Source organism: Garra rufa, chromosome 23, assembly GCF_049309525.1.
Source record: "Garra rufa chromosome 23, GarRuf1.0, whole genome shotgun sequence".
NCBI lineage: Eukaryota > Metazoa > Chordata > Actinopteri > Cypriniformes > Cyprinidae > Garra > Garra rufa.
Genome location: NC_133383.1, coordinates 3556533 through 3575883, shown reverse-complemented (window position 1 = coordinate 3575883; position 19351 = coordinate 3556533). Strand labels below are relative to the sequence as shown.

Sequence of the window (19351 nt, the reverse complement as noted above, 5' to 3'; positions counted from 1 at the left end):
ATATAGCTTATTTTGCATAAATAAAAAATGGTGCATCTGATCATGCGTAACTTCACACGTTTCCTCAACTACACACGCGATTTGAGGAACTATACTGATGACACAAACTGAACTAATGCTTATTGAAAGAGGTTTGTTCATCACTAACCCCAAACCAAGAGCACCAGAAGGAATCGTGACTCTTGAATTAGAAAACCGACACACAGCAGGTTTTCTGAGGAGACGAATGTCAGCCTGCAGTCCCAGCGTCACCTCGAGCGGCCTGCTGTTTAATCAGGTGAATTATGGCCTGTGCACACAAAGAAACTCTTTTAAGGGCAAACTGAAGGAGGTGTGGATCCGCCTACATCTGGCCTTTTACGATAAGACACGGAGAGCACAGAAAGGCCAGAGTTGGCTATGTTTAGACTCTATTAGGTCATCCTGCACGTATGGGCCAGTTAATAGTAGTATGCCGCGTTTCCCTGACGCAGGACCGCTTCCGTATATCAAATCTACTGCGGCCGACTTTAACTTATGGACCGGATTGGGCAAATTAGATTAGATGTTGTTCCAATGCATATGTGTCCACAGCATCTGAATGCAAAGATTAGCTTGACCTTTCCTGCGTGACATTTACGTCTTGGTCACATTTGGCTAGTCATTGTTATTTCAAAATGGCAGGGTCTGTTTCTTTTGTGTGTTTTTCTTTTGTTTTTTTTTGTTTTTTTTGTAGCACAATTCATTCCTTACATTTGTTCTGATTTGCATTGCACGACGTGATTTAGGCTAAAATAACATTCCTTTCAAAGAAACCTGACATTAATTTCAGGAGCCTGTGCATGTTTCGGGAAAGATTAGAACTGCCCGATTTGAAGAATTAAATTTTTAATTTAATTAATTTTTTTTTTTTTTTTTTTTTTTTTTATAAATCTGATTAAAAAACAACAATTGGTTTAAAATGCATTCTGTGCTTATTTGTAGGGCTACAAAAAATTCTGGCCAAATTTTTGTGACTATATCACTATAGCTATTAAATAATAGTGATGATAATATTATAAAAATAATATAATAATAAATGAATTAATAAAAAATAATAAATAAAATTTATATTTATTAATAATAATAATAATAATAATAATAATAATAATACTAATACTATTCAATAAAACTAATGTTTTCATTTTATTACAATTAATATTGCTTATTTTTTTTATTTTGCATTTCTATTTAGTCATAACTTTGTTGTTGTTGTTAAAATTTAAACTTAATACAAACAAAATAAGCAATATTACTATTGTAAAATAATAATGTTATTAAAACAATATAATAAATTAATAATAAATAATACAATTAATTAAATATTTTAAAATAATGAAAATAAAACTATTCAATAAAACTACTATTTTAATTATTACAATAAAATGTTAGAATGAATTAATAATAATAAATTATGAATTAACAAAATATTTTAAAATGATAAAACTATTCATTAACTTTTTTCAGTGAAATACTACAATATTAATATTGTTGATTTCTTTATTTAGTAGTAACTATGAATTATTATTATTATTATTATTATTATTATTAATATTAAAACCTAATACAAAGAAAATAAACTATTGCTATTGTAATATAATATTACCAAAATAATATAATAATAAATTAACTATATTATGAAAATAATATAATGATAAATTAATAATAAAAATGATAAATTATTAAAATATTTTAAAATAATTATTAAACTATTCAATAAAACTATTTTTTTCAGTGAAATAGTTTTATTTTGCATTTTTATTGCAGTAACTAACATTATTATTATTATTATTATTATTATTATTATTATTATTATTATTATTATTATTATTATTATTATTAAAAAAGAATACTTAAAACATAAAATAAGCAATGTTACTATTGTAATATAGTATTACTAAAATATAATAATATTAATATTACTAAAATATAATATTAAATTAATAATAAAAATAAATATTTTAAAATAATAAAACTTCTCAAGTGAAGTTCAGTGAAATTTTACAATATAATATTGTTTTTGTATTTTGCATTTTTATTTGTATTTAGTGATAACTATTATTAATGATTTTATTATTATTATTATTATTTTTATTAACTAAAAATACTTAATATGGACTTTTGTAATTTTTCAATGAAAAATAAATTGGGTAGTTAAGAAAAAATACAACATAATACATATAATATAAATATAATTATTTTATTTTACATTACTGTAAATGGTATGGTTATAAAAGGCAGATGGCATTTTGTGTTTGTTGAAGCGACTAAGTGACAATGAACTGCTTCACTCTGAAACACGCAGTGCATATATTGATTTATATCGCAGCCTTTGCCACATTGTGATTTTGATTAAATGTGCAGCTCTAGGAGAAATGCATCCTTTTTGGCTAAAACCTTGGAAAAAACTTAGTTGTGCACTGTGCATTTGTTTGTGTAACCAGGGTCAGTTTGGCGTTCAGGAAGAGGATTTACTAAAGAGTCTGACCTGCACCACGTCCATGACTCGAGGAGAGGCCATCCAGAGACTACACAACCAGCAGCAGGCTGAAGGTACGACACCGTTTCACTTTCTCATGCAGTGCAATATCACCAAGTACACCTGACATCCTCCATTGATCACCTTGTGTTTGAACGGGTTTCAGATGCCAGAGATTCCATCGCTAAAGTGGCCTACGGTCGTGTGTTCGGATGGATCGTCAGTAAAATCAACGAGCTGCTCGCTCCTAAAGTAGACTGTGATGTGGAGCTCAATGAAATAGGTAAGAAATAGACCAATTCACACTGTGACAGAGAAATGTGTGTCCTTTTAGTTGAAGTCAGTCTGAAATGAAATAATATATTAGATGAAAAACTTAAACCTAAAACTTTGAAGTTCTAAAATTACTGAAACTACAATTTAAAAAAATTATAAAAAGTAAAAAAAGACAAATGCACATAACAGAACTATTAAAACTTAAGCTGAAATTGAAATGAAAAAATAAAAAAAATAAAATCTAATTCAAATAAATACTATTTACATTTAGTCATTTAGCAGATGCTTTTTTCCAAAGCGACTTACAAATGAGGACAGTGGAAGCAATCAAAATCAACTATTAGTGCTATGACAAGTCTCAGATTAGCTTAATGCAGTTTACGTAGCAAGGTTTATATATATATATATATATATATATATATACATATATGTATATGTAAATAAAATGAAAACGGATAGAATAGAAAAAGAATAGAGCAAGCTAGTGGTTCTTTTTTTTTTATATAATAAATAAAATAAAGAGTTAATTGTATAATAAATAAAAAAGATGGAAAAGAATAGAGTTTTTTTTTTTTTTTAAAGTGGTCATCGGATGCCCATTTCCACAAGTTCATATGATTCTTTAGGGTCGTAATGAAAAGTCTCTAATATACTTTGGTTAAATTCCCAATAGTAGTGTAAAAAAACACCCTTTTACCTTATTAAAATCAACTCTGCAAAATATCAGCTATTTTTATTGCATGGGCCCTTTAAATGCAAATGAGTCTGTTCGCCCCGCCCCTCTCTGCTGAGGGATTATGAGCTGTAATGTTTACTTTAGCCGCGTTTAGCTGCATTTAGCCGCATTTAGCCTCGTTTATCTGCGAAACTTGCCAACAAGCACATTATTAAGAAAAGTGAAATTGTGATGAAATGATGGGCTTGATGGAACGACAAGCAGGTCTGTCTTGGCAAGGTTTATTTAAAGATGATGGTCCTTCATCCAGCAAGAAATGTCTGTTAGACAAGCTGAGATGCGCATGTTCAAGTACACCCCCAAAGCAAGTACACTCTTTGTAAAAGAGTATAATTGGACCCCTTTAAACTGGAATACACCGAGTTCACGCAGAGCTTGGCGAGATGAGCGTTTGAGGTTAAAAGTATAGAAATTGTTTGTTTTTATGTGATGAAATGATGGGTTTGATGGAAGCACAAGCGGGTCTGTCTTGGCAAGGTTGATTTGAAGATGATGGTCCTTCATCCAGCGAGAAATGTCTGTTAGACAAGCTGAGATGCAAGCAGCTATCATCGGATCATCAGGATAGAATGAGAGGTAGAGTTGAGTGTCATCTGCATAGCAGTGATATGAAAAGCCATGTTTCTGAATGACAGAACCTAGTGATGCCATGTAGACAGAGAACAGAAGTGGTCCAAGAACAGAGCCCTGAGGTACTCCAGTAGCTAGATGTTGCAACTTGGATACCTCACCTCTCCAAGAAACCTTGAAGTACCTATCTGTGAGGTAAGACTCAAACCACTGTAGTGCAGGTCCTGAGATGCGCTTTGCCAATAGGGTTAACAGAAAGATCTGGTGGTTAACTGTGTCAATACCAGTGGACAGATCCAGCAAGATAAGTATTGAAGATTTGGAATCCGTTCTTGCCAGTCTTAGGGATTCAACAACTGAGAGCAAGACAGTCTCAGTTGAATGTCCACTTCTGAAACCAGACTGGTTGCTGTCCAGGAGATTGTTCTGTTTGAGCAAAGTAGAGACTTGGTTGGACACAGCTCGTTCAAGTGTTTTTGCAATGAAAGGAAGAAGGGGAAAGCGGTCTGTAGTTCTCTAATGGAGATGGGTTCAGGGTGGGTTTCTTAAAGGAGTAGTTCACTTTCAGAACAAAAAATTACAGCTAATGTACTCACCCCCTTGTCATCCAAGATGTTCATGTCTTTCTTTTTTCAGTTGTGAAGAAATTATATTTTTTGAGGAAAACATTTCAGGATTTCTCTCCATATAATGAAATATGATGCCTACAAGTTTGAACTTCCAAAATGCAGCTTCAAAGGGCTCTAAATGATCGCAGCCGAGGAAAGAAGGGTCTTATCTAGCGAACGATCGGTTATTTTCTAAAAAAAAAAATTTTTTTATATATATATTTTACCCTCAAATGCTAGTCTTGTCTAGCTCTGTGTGTACTCTGTGTATTTCAGTTTATGATAGTTAGGGTATGTCTTTTTCACTTTTTGAACATTAGCCAGTGTGTGGTGTGTATGTTTGGGCATAAAAAAACATCTACAAAGTTACAAATCTCAAAGTTCACTCCAAAGGGAGATATTTAGTTTTTAAAAATCCCTTTTCAAGAACTACAACGAACGACTCCTTTGGACTACAGCGTTTGTTTTCCTGATGCTATTATGTCACAACGTAAATCCTGCCTACAGAAATTCAAATCATTCGTGGGTGGGGGTTCGCCTAACTTTAGCCATGTATTATGGACCGCAAGTTGGCTAGTATAAACACAAGCATTGACTAAAGTCTCCGCGAACTGCTCCGGTAGCCGTGCTGGATGTGTGCGGTGTAGAGGGTTGAAACACACGCAGAGCCTTGGCTGCTGTAAACACTAGATTTATTCATCATACAGTGTAGATGGCTTCACTAGTCTTATGTTGGAGCTGGTTTTCGGGCAGTGTTGTTTTTGACAACCATCTTAGATTAAGTCTTAGTTTTAGTCTTTTGGACTAAAATGCTTCTTAGTTTTAGTCAAATTTTAGTCACTTCTATATGTGATAGTTTTAGTCCAATTTTAGTCGACGAAAAGTCAAAAAGGTTTTAGTCTAGTTTTAGTCAAAAAAGGGAAAAAAGTAGTCTTTTAACAAATTAATGTAGGTCAGTAAGTATTTTGCTGTTGGGTAGTGTCACTTATAAGTTCTGAAAATAGCAGATCTATAGTTCAACACAATGTGAGCTTCCGGATCGACTATTTTCACCAATAATTACAATAATGAAGGAATGTTTTAGGACATAAAAGACAAACAAGGATGGAATGCTAAAACGGCTTGCCATACTAGTATAGCAAAGAGTATTTAATGCTAAAACGGCTTGCCATAGCGTCAGATACTTTTTAAGTCAGGGGTTTGGTGTTGTGGACTTTCGCTCCGTCTCCCTCACATCCCAGCACCAGTAGGAAAGTCCACAACACCAAACCCCTGACGCTGATTGGTTGGAACACTGTTTGATTATCTGTGGAATAGTCGATAGCGCCGATTGTTTTTTTGGCATATCTCGGACCCTAGGCTGACCAGAGAGACGCGTTTTTTTCACAGACAATTTATGGGGCAGGCAGCGAGCGGATCGTGAAGAAAGGTCAGCTGAAATTGACACTTAATGTTTTAGGCTAGAAATCGCTGATACAACCTTTAATTGGCATGCACAATAAGCGGAAATGTCATGCATTTTAAACGTCTGACGGACCACCCACTAACATTTTCGTCTATACTCGTCTCGTCAACGAAAACTCACACACGTCTCGTCATGTTTTAGTCATCAACGAGCCATTTTTATCTCGTCATCGTCTCGTTATCGTCATGAAAAAAAGTGGCGTCAACGAAATGATTTCGTCATCGTCATCGTTGACGAAAACAACACTGGTTTCGGGTATGTAAATGATTAAAGAAATTAGCACAATTATGATAATACCATGTATCGGTGATGTTGAAGGCTGATGATAGGACCAACAATCCTGTAGCTTATTATTTACTCACCCTCCATGCATCCTAGGTGTGTATGACTTCCTCCTTTTAGACGCATCTAGTTTGCTGCTTTGGGAAAGGGGCGTGGCAGGATTGAACACCGTCTAAGCTGTTCGCCAATTGAAACGCAGTGGGACTGCTTACCAATCACAACACATTTGGTTTTTCAGAAGGTGGAACATGGAACTAATCGAGCCATTTGTGCCAGCCTGGGGAGAAAGCTATTGTAATAATGTAAATTATATGAAATATTGTGCATTTTACAAACCACCAAGCATGAGAGCATGTTCAAGTACACCCCCAAAACAAGTACACTCTTTGTAAAAGAGCATAATAGGACCCCTTTAAACTGGAATACACAGAGTTCACGCAGAGCTAGGCGAGATGAGCGTTTGAGGTTAAAAGTATAGAAATTGTTTATGTTTTTAGAAAATTACCGATCGTTTAGCTAGGTAAGACCCTTCTTCCTCGGCTGTGATCGTTTAGAGCCATTTGAAGCTGCATTTTGGAAGTTCAAACTCGGGGGCACCATAGAACAGTGGTTCTCAATCCTTGTCCTGCTCTGCACATTTTGCATGTCTCCCTTATTTAACAAACCTGATTGAAATCATCAGCTCGTTAGTTCAGTTTATGGATCTCTCTCTTAACGAGCTGATGATCTCAACAGGTGTGTTAAATAAGGGAGACATGCAAAAAGTGCAGAGCAGGGGTCCCCCAGGACCAGGATTGAGAACCACTGCCATAGAAGTCCATTATATGGAGAGAAATCCTGAAATGTTTTCCTCCAAAAAACAATTTCTTTACGAGTGAAGCAAAAAAAACATGAACTTCTTTGATGACAAGGGGGTGAGAACATTATCTGTAAATTTTTGTTCTAAAAGTTAGATAAAAGGGTTATACGAGCCTGTCTAAATGCTAATGGGAAAACACGTGTGTGAAGGGATGTGTTCATGATGTGAGTAAGTGCAGGTGATTAGAAAGGATGAGTTTGGAGACTTCTACCTTAGGGAGTGAAGAGAAGGAAGTGAATGTTTGCTGGTAACATGTGCCTGATGGGTTCTGGAGTGGAAAATTGTGCACTGATGGTTTTAATTTTATTAAAGAAAAACGTGGCAAAGTGGTCAGCTGTTAGAGTTGATGAAGGAGGAGGAGGACAAAGGAGAAAGGAAAATGTTTTAAAGAGCATGCAAGTTAGACAAATTGTTAATTTTGTTGTGATAGTATGTCCTTTTAGCAGTGGAGACATTAGCAGAGGAGGAGGAGAGGAGTGACTTATACAGGTTGAGGTCAGTAGGATTTTTTGATTTGCGCCATACCCTTTCAGCAGCCCTGAGCTTAGAACGATGTTCGCGGAGAACATCAGATAGCCAAGGAGCGGACGGTGTCTAAACATATTATATATTTTTTAGGGCCGGGACTTTAACGCGTTAATTTAGATTAATTAATTACAAAAAAATAACGCGTTAATTTTTTTTAACGCATTTTAATCGCACTTAATTTTGCACCGCGGAACGTTTCTCACTGGATGAGTTTCGGCGGACCGATTATACTGGAGCACCAACTAGCACATAGAGCCTCAAGTATCACCTCAATGCTTTTACAGAAGGTCTACCTACCTATAGGGTACCAGAATTTCTGAAATGTAGGCTAGTATATTTCTAAATATCCCAGTGTTTCCCCTACCATTATCTTAGGGGGGCGCGTTCACAATGTCTCCTCCGTGAAAACACGGACTGGATCGCGGACTCCATTCATAAAAACCGAATCTACTATAGCGTGGAATGCCACGTAAATTCGTCGATTTTTGGATTGATTAATCAAAAGTTGGTCTGTCACTTAATTCAAATCGCGATATGGACTAGTGTCTGTCAAAACTGAAATGCAAAAAGACCGTTTTAATATGAATCCTGCATGTTCCGTTTGTATCTGTATGTATGAATGGTGGAGACGTGTTTTTTTTTTTTTTTTTACTACACGCATACTAACTAGCTTCATATCATACTTTACACACAGAAACTTCACGGCAACCTGTCAAAATAAAAGTACGGTTTAACATGAAACAGAACAATATTCCTATTTAAATAATTGACAAAAAAAAACAATATATATGATAAAAAATAAATATAACAGCAAGATTAACCACTTAATTGTAGAAAAAAAATACTACAATTATTATTTAAATGTTAAATTATTATTATTTATTGATTTTAACAGCAAACCTCTGTTTGCCAAAAATTAAAAAGGTTTATTTTTCATTTGATTAAAAATAAATAAATGTTTATGCTTTCATTTGATTATGAGAAAAATTAAAACACACAAGAATTTCTTAAAAAAAAAATAGCAAAAGATTGTAAAGCCCTATTGTTCAAAATGTTAAAATAGAGAGTTTTGGACTTATTTTTTCACTGAAATAAATGTTTTCGTTATTACACAAAGTAGGGTAAAGTACCGAGAAAAAAAAGAATGGAAACCTAGGGGAAACACTGTATCCTATTGCTACACTTAATGGCAATATTGCACTGGTCTGTTGGACTAGGTTGAAGAAAAATAAACAATATTTTGTTGCTTAAGCTTATGTATTCAGTCATTCTTCAATGGTATACTAAAAATCCATATGAAAAAACTTACTTCTCACTGTTCTCAGGTCAAATATTTATATGCGATTAAAATGCGATTAATTTCGATTAATTAATTACAAAGCCTTTAATTAATTAGATTAATTTTTTTAATCGAGTCCCGGCCCTAATATTTATATATATATATATATATATGTATGTACAGTGGTGTGAAAAAGTGTTCGCCCCCTTCCAGATTAATTTTTTTTGCATGTTTGTCACATTTTAATGTTTCAGAACATCAAACAAATTTAAATATTAATCAAAGATAACAAAGATAATCAAAGATAGTATTTAAGAAAAACGCAATAATGTATTGTATTGTTAAATACAAATATAAATTGTATTTTATTATATTTTAACCCAAAAAAAGGTTTAAAATGCGATTTTGAAAATTCGTTATTTTTTGCTTGTTTGCTTTGTTTACAGGGCTACACAATTTTGTGACTATATCAGTTTAGTTTAGTAATATTAACTATTTACTTAAACATTGAAATTATATAATAATAAAAATAATGCTTTTTGCATTTCTTTTTAGTAATAATAGCTATTATTTTATTTATTTTATTTTTTTAACTTTAGTTAAATGCAATTTTTTTTTTTTTTTTTTTGTTGTTGCTTTGTTTGTAGGGCTACACAAAATTGTCAATTCTGTGACTATATCAATATAACTATTAAGTAGTATTGATAATATTAACAATATAAAATATAATAATAATATTGCTTTTTTAATTTAGCATTTTTTTTTTCAAATTTGGTAATACAACTTATTATTATTATTATTATTATTATTATTATTATTATTATTATTATTATTATTATTAAAAACAAAAAATACTTAATAAAAACAAAGCAGTATTGAAAAAGTAAAAATGAAAAATATATATTTAAGAAAAAATACAATAATATATTGTGCTGTTAAATACAAATATAAATTGTATTTTATTTTAAACTAGTAAAAGGTTTAAAATGCGATTATGAAAATCCCAGGTTTTCTTTGCTTATTTGCAAGGCTACACAAAATTCCATCCAAAATTTTGTGACTAAATCAGTAAAGCTAATTATCATTTTATTAATATAAACATTTAAATTATACAATAATAATTTTTTTGTTGCTTTTTTTTTATTTAGTAATAATTTATTATTATTATTATTATTATTATTATTATTATTATTATTATTATTATTATTATTATTATTATTAAAAACTAAAAATACTTAAAAACAAAGTAAGCTATATTGAGAATTTTTTTAATACAAAAATATATTGTTATAAAATACAATGTTATATTTAATTTAATTTAATTTAATTTAATTTAATTTTGTAAAAGTCAGTTAGAAATCCAGACCACAATTCCACATCTAAGACAAGTTACATTTGAGGTTTTCTCTTTTACAGGAATCCTTGACATCTTCGGTTTTGAAAACTTTGCTGTGAATCGATTTGAGCAGCTCTGCATTAATCTAGCAAACGAACAGCTCCAGTATTTCTTCAACCATGTAAGTCCTTCATAGTGCTTCCTTATGAGATATTTGTGAAGGAAAACATACACTGCCGCTCAAAAGTTTGGGATCAGTAAGACTTGTAATGTTTTTTAAAGACGCCTGTTATGCTCATCAAGGCTGCATTTATTTGATCTAAAATACAGAAAAAAAACAGTAATACTGCAAAATGTTATTACAATATAAAATAATGGTTTTTATTTGAATACACTTTAAAATATAATTTATTCCTGTGATTCAAAGTTGAATTTTCAGCATCATTACTCCAGTCTTCAGTGTCACATGATCCTTCAGAAATCATTCTAATATGCTGATTTATTATTAGAATTATCAAGGTTGGAAACAGTGCTGCAAAATATCTGTTTTTCAGGATACTTTACTGAATAGAAAGAATAACAAATTTACTGACCCCAGACGTTTGAACAGTAGTGTATATTGTTAGAAAACCATTCCCCTTTTTTAAATAAACGCTGTTGTTTGACCTTTTTATTGATCAAATAATTCTGAAAAGTATCATAGATTAAAAAAAAAGTCTTACTGATCCCAATCTTTTGAGCGCTAATGTATTTCTTATCACTTAAAACATTTATTTACTATTGCAATAGCTTTAAAATTATCATTAAAAATACCTGTTTTTATTTATAATTTATTTTCATATTTTATATAATTGCTTTAGCAAAATTAAACATTTTTATTTAAACCTAAAAGTTTAATCATTTAAATCTGTTACATTTTAAAGTGTTACTTTTTTTTTTTTTTTTTTTTAATTGTCTTGGGTTTTATATATATATATATATATATATATATATATTTTTGCTTTAAATTAATGATGAAAATATATATTTTTTAAAGTAATGCTATCTCTTTAAAATTGTTAAATTTTTAAAATGAAACCCTTATGCTTGCTTGCCTCATATTAAATACATTACTGTTAAAATGATTTTAAAAAAGCAAAAAAAGAAATGCAAATAAAAATATTTTCTATAATTGCTGAAGCAATATAAATGCAAGTTTTGGGGGGGGGGGGGTTTGCGTGTGGTTTTACGAACTGAATGGCTTTGTTTGTTTTATTGGACATTTTTATTTAAACCTAAAAGTTTAATCATTTAAATCTGTTACATTTTAAAGTGTTACACTTTTTTTTATTTATTGTCTTGTTTTTTGTTTTTTTTTTGCTTTAAATTAATGATGAAAATATTTTAAGTATTGCAATCTCTTTAAAATTGTTGAATTTTTATAATAAAATATTAATGCTTGCTTGACTCATTTTAAATGCATTACTGTAAAAATGATTAAAAAAAGCAAAAAAAGAAATGGCAATAAAATATTTTCTACAATTGCTGTAGCAAAATTAAATCCCCCTGAATGTCTTGCCTCGCTATAAATGCAAGTTTTTTTTTTGTTTTTTTTTTGCGTTTTAAGAACTGAATGACTTTTGTTTGTTTTATTGGACATTTTTATTTAAACCTAAAAGTTTAATCATTTAAATCTGTTACATTTTAAAGTGTTACACATTTTATCTTTCAAATTGTTTAATTTTTTAAAATGAAAATGAAACCCTTATGCATGCTTGCCTCATTTAAATGCATAACTGTGAAAAAAAAAAAAAAAAAAAAGCTAATAAAAATGTCTGTTTAACTTTATTTCAAATAAAGTCTTGAAGCGAAAACAAGGCAGCAGATGTTAGGAACCGTTAAATGCCACATTCGCTCACGCTCACTGCCGACTCTTTCAACAGGACGTGATTTGCCACTCCATGAATATAATAATCACATTTTCCATGTCGTTTCCCTCCAGCACATTTTTCTGATGGAACAGAAAGAATATAAAGAGGAAAGCATCACATGGGAGACCATAACCTACAAGGACAACAAACCCATACTGGTACGTCTTCAAAACCATTTCCACTCTTCGTGATTATTGTTCACGGAGACTATTTCCAACTTTTTTCCCCATTTTCCTTCTCTCTGACTCCAAAAATACACCCAAGCTCTGCGTTTGGCAGATGGCCTTGTGGTAAATCCCAAACACGGGAAGTGCTGACAAAGCAGGACACGTAGCTTTGAGAATCTCTCTCATATTTCGGCAAGCATTCTGACCCAAATCCTTCGGCGTGCAGCTGAATGGGAAGCTGAAAGAAACCTGAAGCTTGTTTTTACTCTCTCGTGAGATTCCTGCTCTGTAAATATGAACTCTGGCCTGTAATTATGGCTGTTTAGGAGCCGCCCGTTTGGAAGGCTGCAGATTAAATGTATGTCACGTTCATATAACATTCAGCTCTGGAACCGCTGCGTATCCTGTAGTGTAACATGAATCTGCAGCGCCGTCAGCGAGAGAGAGGCCTGTTTAGCTTGTCAGCATGGAAAACTCATTCACCCATGCCAGGTTTGTTTCTCTGTTTCAGGACCTGTTCCTCACCAAACCCATCGGGATTCTCTCACTGCTGGATGAGCAAAGTGCCTTTCCTCAGGTACGCTGGATAGACCATGAGACACCAAAGTAAACATGAGGCCAAGTCCTCCATTGGAACACATTAAAAACATTTATTTGATACGAAAACAAAAAACATTTTTTTTTTTTTGTCTTATTGCGTTTACGTTAATGCATTTATCTGATGCTTTTTTTGTGCATTTAATAGATATTTATGAAGCTAAACATTTAATAATTGAATCTGTTCATTTTCTTTAAGTGTTACAACTGTTCTATTAAATCTTTTTATAAAACGTTTAATTTAGATTTTATTGTTTCATAAATGCGTTACTGTAAATGCAGGTTTTTTGTTTGTTTTTTTTGCATTACATGCTGAAGGACAAAATTAATGTAGTAATCTTCCATTGGGCTGCAGTAAAAATACTAGTTTTTTTGTTTGTTTTTTGGACATTTTGTACACCTCAGAGGAAAAATATTCAAAGCAGGTTATTTAAAAAAAAAAAAAAAGTATTGCAGTCCCTTTAAAATGGAATTATAATATATTTAAAATTTTAATATATATTATATTGTTATTATTATATTGGCTTAGCAAAATTAAACCCTCCAGCATTTATTACTGTATTACATTATATTTTTACAAAACATTTAATTTAGAGTTTATTGTCTCATAAAAGCATTATCGCAAATGCAGGTTTTTAGTTTAGTTAGTTTTTCTTGCATTACATGCTGAAGGACAAAAATGAATGTAATCTTCCATTGGGCTGCATTAAAAACTATTTTTTTTTTTTTTTTTTTTTTGGATATTTTGTACACCTCAGAGGAAAAATATTCAAAGCAGGTTATTTATTTATTTTTATAAATAAGTATTGCAGTCCCTTTAAAATGGAATTATAATATACTTAAATGTTTAATATATATATTATATTATTATATTGGCTTAGCAAAATTAAACCCTCCAGTATGTATTACTGTTTTATATTTTTACAAAACATTTAATTTAGAGTTTATTGTCTCATAAAAGCATTATTGCAAATGCAGGTTTTTAGTTTAGTTTTTTTTTTTTTTTGCATTACATGCTGAAGGACAAAAATGAATGGAATTTTCCATTGGGCTGCATTTAAAACACTAGGCTTTTTTGTTTTTTGGAAGTTTTGTACACCTCAGAAACACATTATATAAATCAGTATTGCAGTCCCTTTAAAATTGTATTTTAATATATTCTAATTATTATTATATAATTGCTTTAACAACGTGTTTAGACACGTGTTGCTAGATAAACCCTGAGACACCAAAGGAAACATGCAGTCAAGTCCATTGGAACACATTGAAAACATACTTATTTGTATGAAAACAAACTTTTTTTTGTCTTATAGCATTTACATTAATGCATTTATCAATTCTTTTTTGTGCATTTTAATAGATATTTATACAGCTAAATATTTAATAATTTAATCTGTTCATTTTTCTTTTTTTAAATATAAAAACAAGCAACAATTATTTTAATTGCATTAACATTTATGCAATTATCAGATGCATTTTTTGTGCATTTAATAGATATTTATACAGCTAAACATTTAATAATTGAATCTGTTCATTTTCTTTAAGTGTTGCAACTCTTTAAAATTCTTTAAAAAACCCATTAAATTTAGAATTTGTTTCATAAAAGTGTTATTGCAAATGCAGGGTTTTTTGCATTACATGCTGAAGGACAAAAATTAATGTAGCTATCTTCCATTTGGGCTACATTAAAAGTACTAGGCTTTTATAATCTTTTTTTTTTTTTTTTTTTTTTGAAGTCTCTTTAATATTATATTATATTATATTATATTATATTATATTATATTATATTATATTATATTATATTATATTATATTATATTATATTATATTATATTATATTATATTATATTGTTTTAGCAAAATTAAACCCTCCAGCAAGCATTGTTGTAAATGCATTTAAATTTGCATTTTATAAACTCAAGGATATTACAAATACTAGGCTTTTTAGTTATATTGAACATTTATATTTATATAATCTGATATATTTATATATTAAAAATTATATCTAGTAATTGCTTTTTATTTTTTAAATTATAGTTAAAATACTTATTTTAAGTTAAAATGTGTATTTATTTATTTATTTTTAATGCATTACTATAAATGATCTATCTTTTTCTTTCTTTTTTTTTTTTTTTTACTGAAGGATAAAAATTAGTGTTGGGCAACAATTAATCGTGATTAATCACATCCAAAATAAAAGTTTTTGTGTACAAAATAATTGTGTGTGTACTGTGTATGTTTATTACGGACATATAAAGACACACATACGGTGTATATATATTTTTTTTAAATATTTACATTTATATATTTATATTCATCTAAATTATGGACGAGATATGTAAACATTTAGATATTTTCTTAAATACTTACATGCATGTGTGTGTATTTTTATATATACATAAAAAATATACGCAGAACACACACACATATGATGTACAGAAAAACTTTTATTTTGGATGCGATTAGCTGCTGTCAGCACTAATATATTGTGATGATCAAAAGCTCAACTTGTATTGAACCAGGAACAATTATTTTAACAGCCTTTTAATTAAAAATAAGCAACAAAGAGCCGTCAGAGCCAATAAGCCCTTTCCATTTAATGCTAATTTTCATTCAGTACATTTGTTGTGAATCTCAAGCATGTTAAAATCAATATTTATAGCAAACATGTGATGATGATGATCTCTGCACCCACAGGCCACTGACCGCGATTTTGTTGACAAGTTAAACAGCAAATTTAAAACGGCTCCCAACTTTGAGGTTGTGCGAAACCACACCCCTCTGTTCACCATTGTGCACTACGCAGGGAAGGTGAGTACAAAACCAGCGTCATCACTGTTCCCTAACAATTGACCTGATCAGCAACTTCATTTATGTCAGCAAAGAATGTAATCGTTGTGCTGGTTAATAATTAAATGATTGTGCATTTTCCCAGAGGGGATGCATTAATAAGGGTGTTTTTCTTCATGGTGTGTGCATTGTTCCTGCATGAAGTGTCTTTTTGTGGTCTGTTCAGGTGCAATACAATGCAAGTGGGTTTCTTGAGAAAAACAGAGACACAATACCAGCCAACATTCGGGAACTTTTCATCAACAGCGTCACTCCTCTCCTCAGCGTCTTGTTCGCAGGTAAGAATTAACTCCTATCTCCTATCTAATGAACAATAACAAGCATTTCATTCAGAATATATATACACACACATATACACAGTCAAGCCTGAAATTATTCATACCCATGGCAAATTCTGACTTGGTTACTTTTATTCAACCAGCAAGTTTTTTTGTTTTTTTTTGGACTGGAAATGGCACAGGCTTCTCCCAAAAGATAATAAGACGATGTACAAGAGGCATCATTGTGGAAAAATATGTTTCTCAGCTTTTATTTACATTTGAACAAAAAGTGGCATGTTCAAAATTATTCATACCCTTCTCAGTAATTAATAGAAATGCCTTTATTGGCTATTACAGCAATCAAACGCTTCCTATAATTGCTGATCAGCTTTTTGCATGTCTCCACTGGTATTTTTGCCCATTCATCTTTAGTGATGAGCTCCAGCTCTTTCAGGTTGGAGGGTCTCCTTGCCATCACCCTGATCTTTAGCTCCCTCCACAGATTCTCAATTCGATTTAAGTCAGGACTCTGGCAGGGCCACTGCAAAACGTTAATGTTTTTGTCTGTTGACCATTTTTTCACCACTTTTGCTGTGTGTTTTGGGTCGTTGTCCTGCTGAAATGTCCACTGGTGCCCAAGGCCAAGTTTCTCTGCAGACTGCCTGATGTTGTTGTTGAGAATTTTGATGTATTGCTCCTTTTTCATGGTGCCGTTTACTGTGATTAGGTTCCCTGTTCCACCGGCTGAAAAACACCCCCAAAACATTAGGTTCCCAGCACCATGTTTGACAGTGGGGATGGTGTTCTTAGGGTTGAAGGCTTCTTCTTTTTTACGCCAAATTCAAATTTTGTTTCATCTGACCATAAAACAGAAGACCAGAAGTCGTCGTCTTTGTCCAGATGAGCATCTGCAAAAGCAGGCTTTTGTGTGCCTTATCTGGAGAAGTGGTGTCCTTCTTGGTCTGTGTCTGTGGAGCCCAGCGGTGTTCAGTGTCCGTTGGACTGTCTGCCTTGAGATGTTGCCACCAGCAGAGCCCAGATTCATCAGGATGGCCTTGGTGGTGATCCTTGGACAGGTGTCACTTTTGGCTTCCGACCACGTTCTCTGAGATTTTTCACAGTGTGGAACGTCTTGTATTTTTTAATAATACTTTACACTGTAGCCACTGAAACTTCAAAACATTTAGATATGGTCCTATAGCTCTTTCCTGACTTGTAAGCAGCCACAATGCGCAGCCGCAGGTCCTCAGTGAGCTCCTTTGTCTTAGCCATGACTGTCCACAAACCAACAGCAGAGATCTTCTGTTTTTCACCGGTTGAGTTGATTAAAACAGCTGTTCCCAATGAATCAGGGTAATTAGGATGCTTTAGAACAGCTTGGACTATTTGGAATGATATAGAATTTTCCCATAGACTGTGACAGTTTGCAAAGGGTATGAATAATTTATGATGTATGAATAAACAAAAGCTGAAAAAGTATTTTTTTTCCACAATGATGCCTCTTGTACATCATATTATCTTTTGGGAGAAGCCTGTGTCATTTCCGGTCAAAACAAAAATTGCTGGTTGATCCCAGTGTGTGTGTTCGAGATGCGCAGATGGGCTCAAACGTCACCCGAATCCGCAGCTTCAAATAAATTATCCGCCAGCTACCCACCCGCACCTATATTTTTTTCTAAATTTAGCTAACCGCACCCGACCCGCACCCGATCGTCATATTATACTTTTTTATTTTTTTATTTTTTTTTATTCTTAGTTTTGCATGATGATATGAGGAATGGATGGTTCATTTTAACAGCAGATTGATTCATCTGATCTGCACATCGCTGTGCACTCAAATACGTTTAATCACTCGTGATTTAAAGCCAAATCCACGCTGAAAAGAATAACGTTATGTTATCTGACATCTGGACGCGACTCTCCGCAATCTCTGATGAAATCGGCCGGGTTTTCTCTGTATTAGATCCAAATGAACGCATACTGGATGCTTGGACTTAAGTTTAGGCTACAGGGGTTCACCAGTTTAGGAATATTCTGATCGTAAAATCTGCTTCTTTACATTAAGGTGTTGATTTCGTTATAATGTACTGATTCAAATAAGTAATCAATAATATGTATTATTGTACCACTGCACACCTCCCCTTACATCAGTGGTTCTCAAACTTTTTTGGTCGCGCCCCCCTTTATACCTTTAAAAAAAGTCTGGGCCACCTAAAAAAAAAAAATACCTATCCCACCTAAGACTAATAAATGATTTTACTAAACTTAATGAAATATTAATGCTTTCTTGGTTAAATAAAAAAAAAAGCTACAGGAGAAAAACACATGCAACACTTGAAATATAAAAAAATAGCACAGGGAGAATAACCGTTATTATTATAATTCTCTGTTATGTATTAATTTATATATTTTTTGTAGGTTTCATGCTGTCCTAAGGCATAGCAGGGCTTGAAAGGTTAAAAAGTTCGAGCACAAAAAAAATATAGGAGCACCCAATTTATTTTTAGTAATGTGCCGATCTTGATTCTTCATGGCTGATTCTGATTGCAGATGTTTTACAAGCAAATGAGCTGATTCTGAAAGCCTTTTTATATATTCATTTTACGCCTTAAGCAAGGGACAGGAATTAATGAAAATATGAGTACATGAACAAGATGTTAATTATCTCTATTATAAGTACAGCCATTTAAATTAGAGGCAGCCACTGCATTTTTAAAGAATCTACAGTATAAATAACAAAAAATAAACGACACAGTTAGGCAATAAATGCAGCCATAATCAAAGTAAGCTACTCTTTCAATATTCAAAGTGCAAATAGACCGAATTTTCCCACCATGATACAGAGTTATAGACAACTGTACAACTTATTATAGCCCACATACTAATAACAGCCTAGATATGTTATGTAGCCTAAATTTCAGTGTTGGAAACAGTTGTTGCTGCTTAATATTGTTTTGGAGCCTGTGATACTTTTTTTGAGGATACTTTGATGAATACGTTACAAAGAACAGCATTTATTTAATATAAATGTTTTCTAACAATATACACCACTGTTCAAAAGTTATTCTTTTGTTTTTAAAGAAATTATTACTTTTATTGAGCAAGGATGTGTTATTTTAATAAAAGGTGATA

General features: G+C 32.0%; 1 protein-coding gene across 1 annotated transcript in view; it reads left to right on the top strand.

The window, feature by feature from the left end:
• LOC141299338 (myosin-IIIb) overlaps positions 1 to 19351 on the top strand; it is a 71807-nt gene that overhangs the window by 26538 nt on the left and 25918 nt on the right. Inside the window, exons 9-15 of the mRNA XM_073829693.1 lie at positions 2463 to 2571; positions 2664 to 2780; positions 10517 to 10617; positions 12418 to 12504; positions 13025 to 13090; positions 15807 to 15920; positions 16126 to 16237. Coding sequence (XP_073685794.1) covers positions 2463 to 2571; positions 2664 to 2780; positions 10517 to 10617; positions 12418 to 12504; positions 13025 to 13090; positions 15807 to 15920; positions 16126 to 16237 — 706 coding nt within the window. The remainder of the gene's footprint in view (positions 1 to 2462; positions 2572 to 2663; positions 2781 to 10516; positions 10618 to 12417; positions 12505 to 13024; positions 13091 to 15806; positions 15921 to 16125; positions 16238 to 19351) is intronic.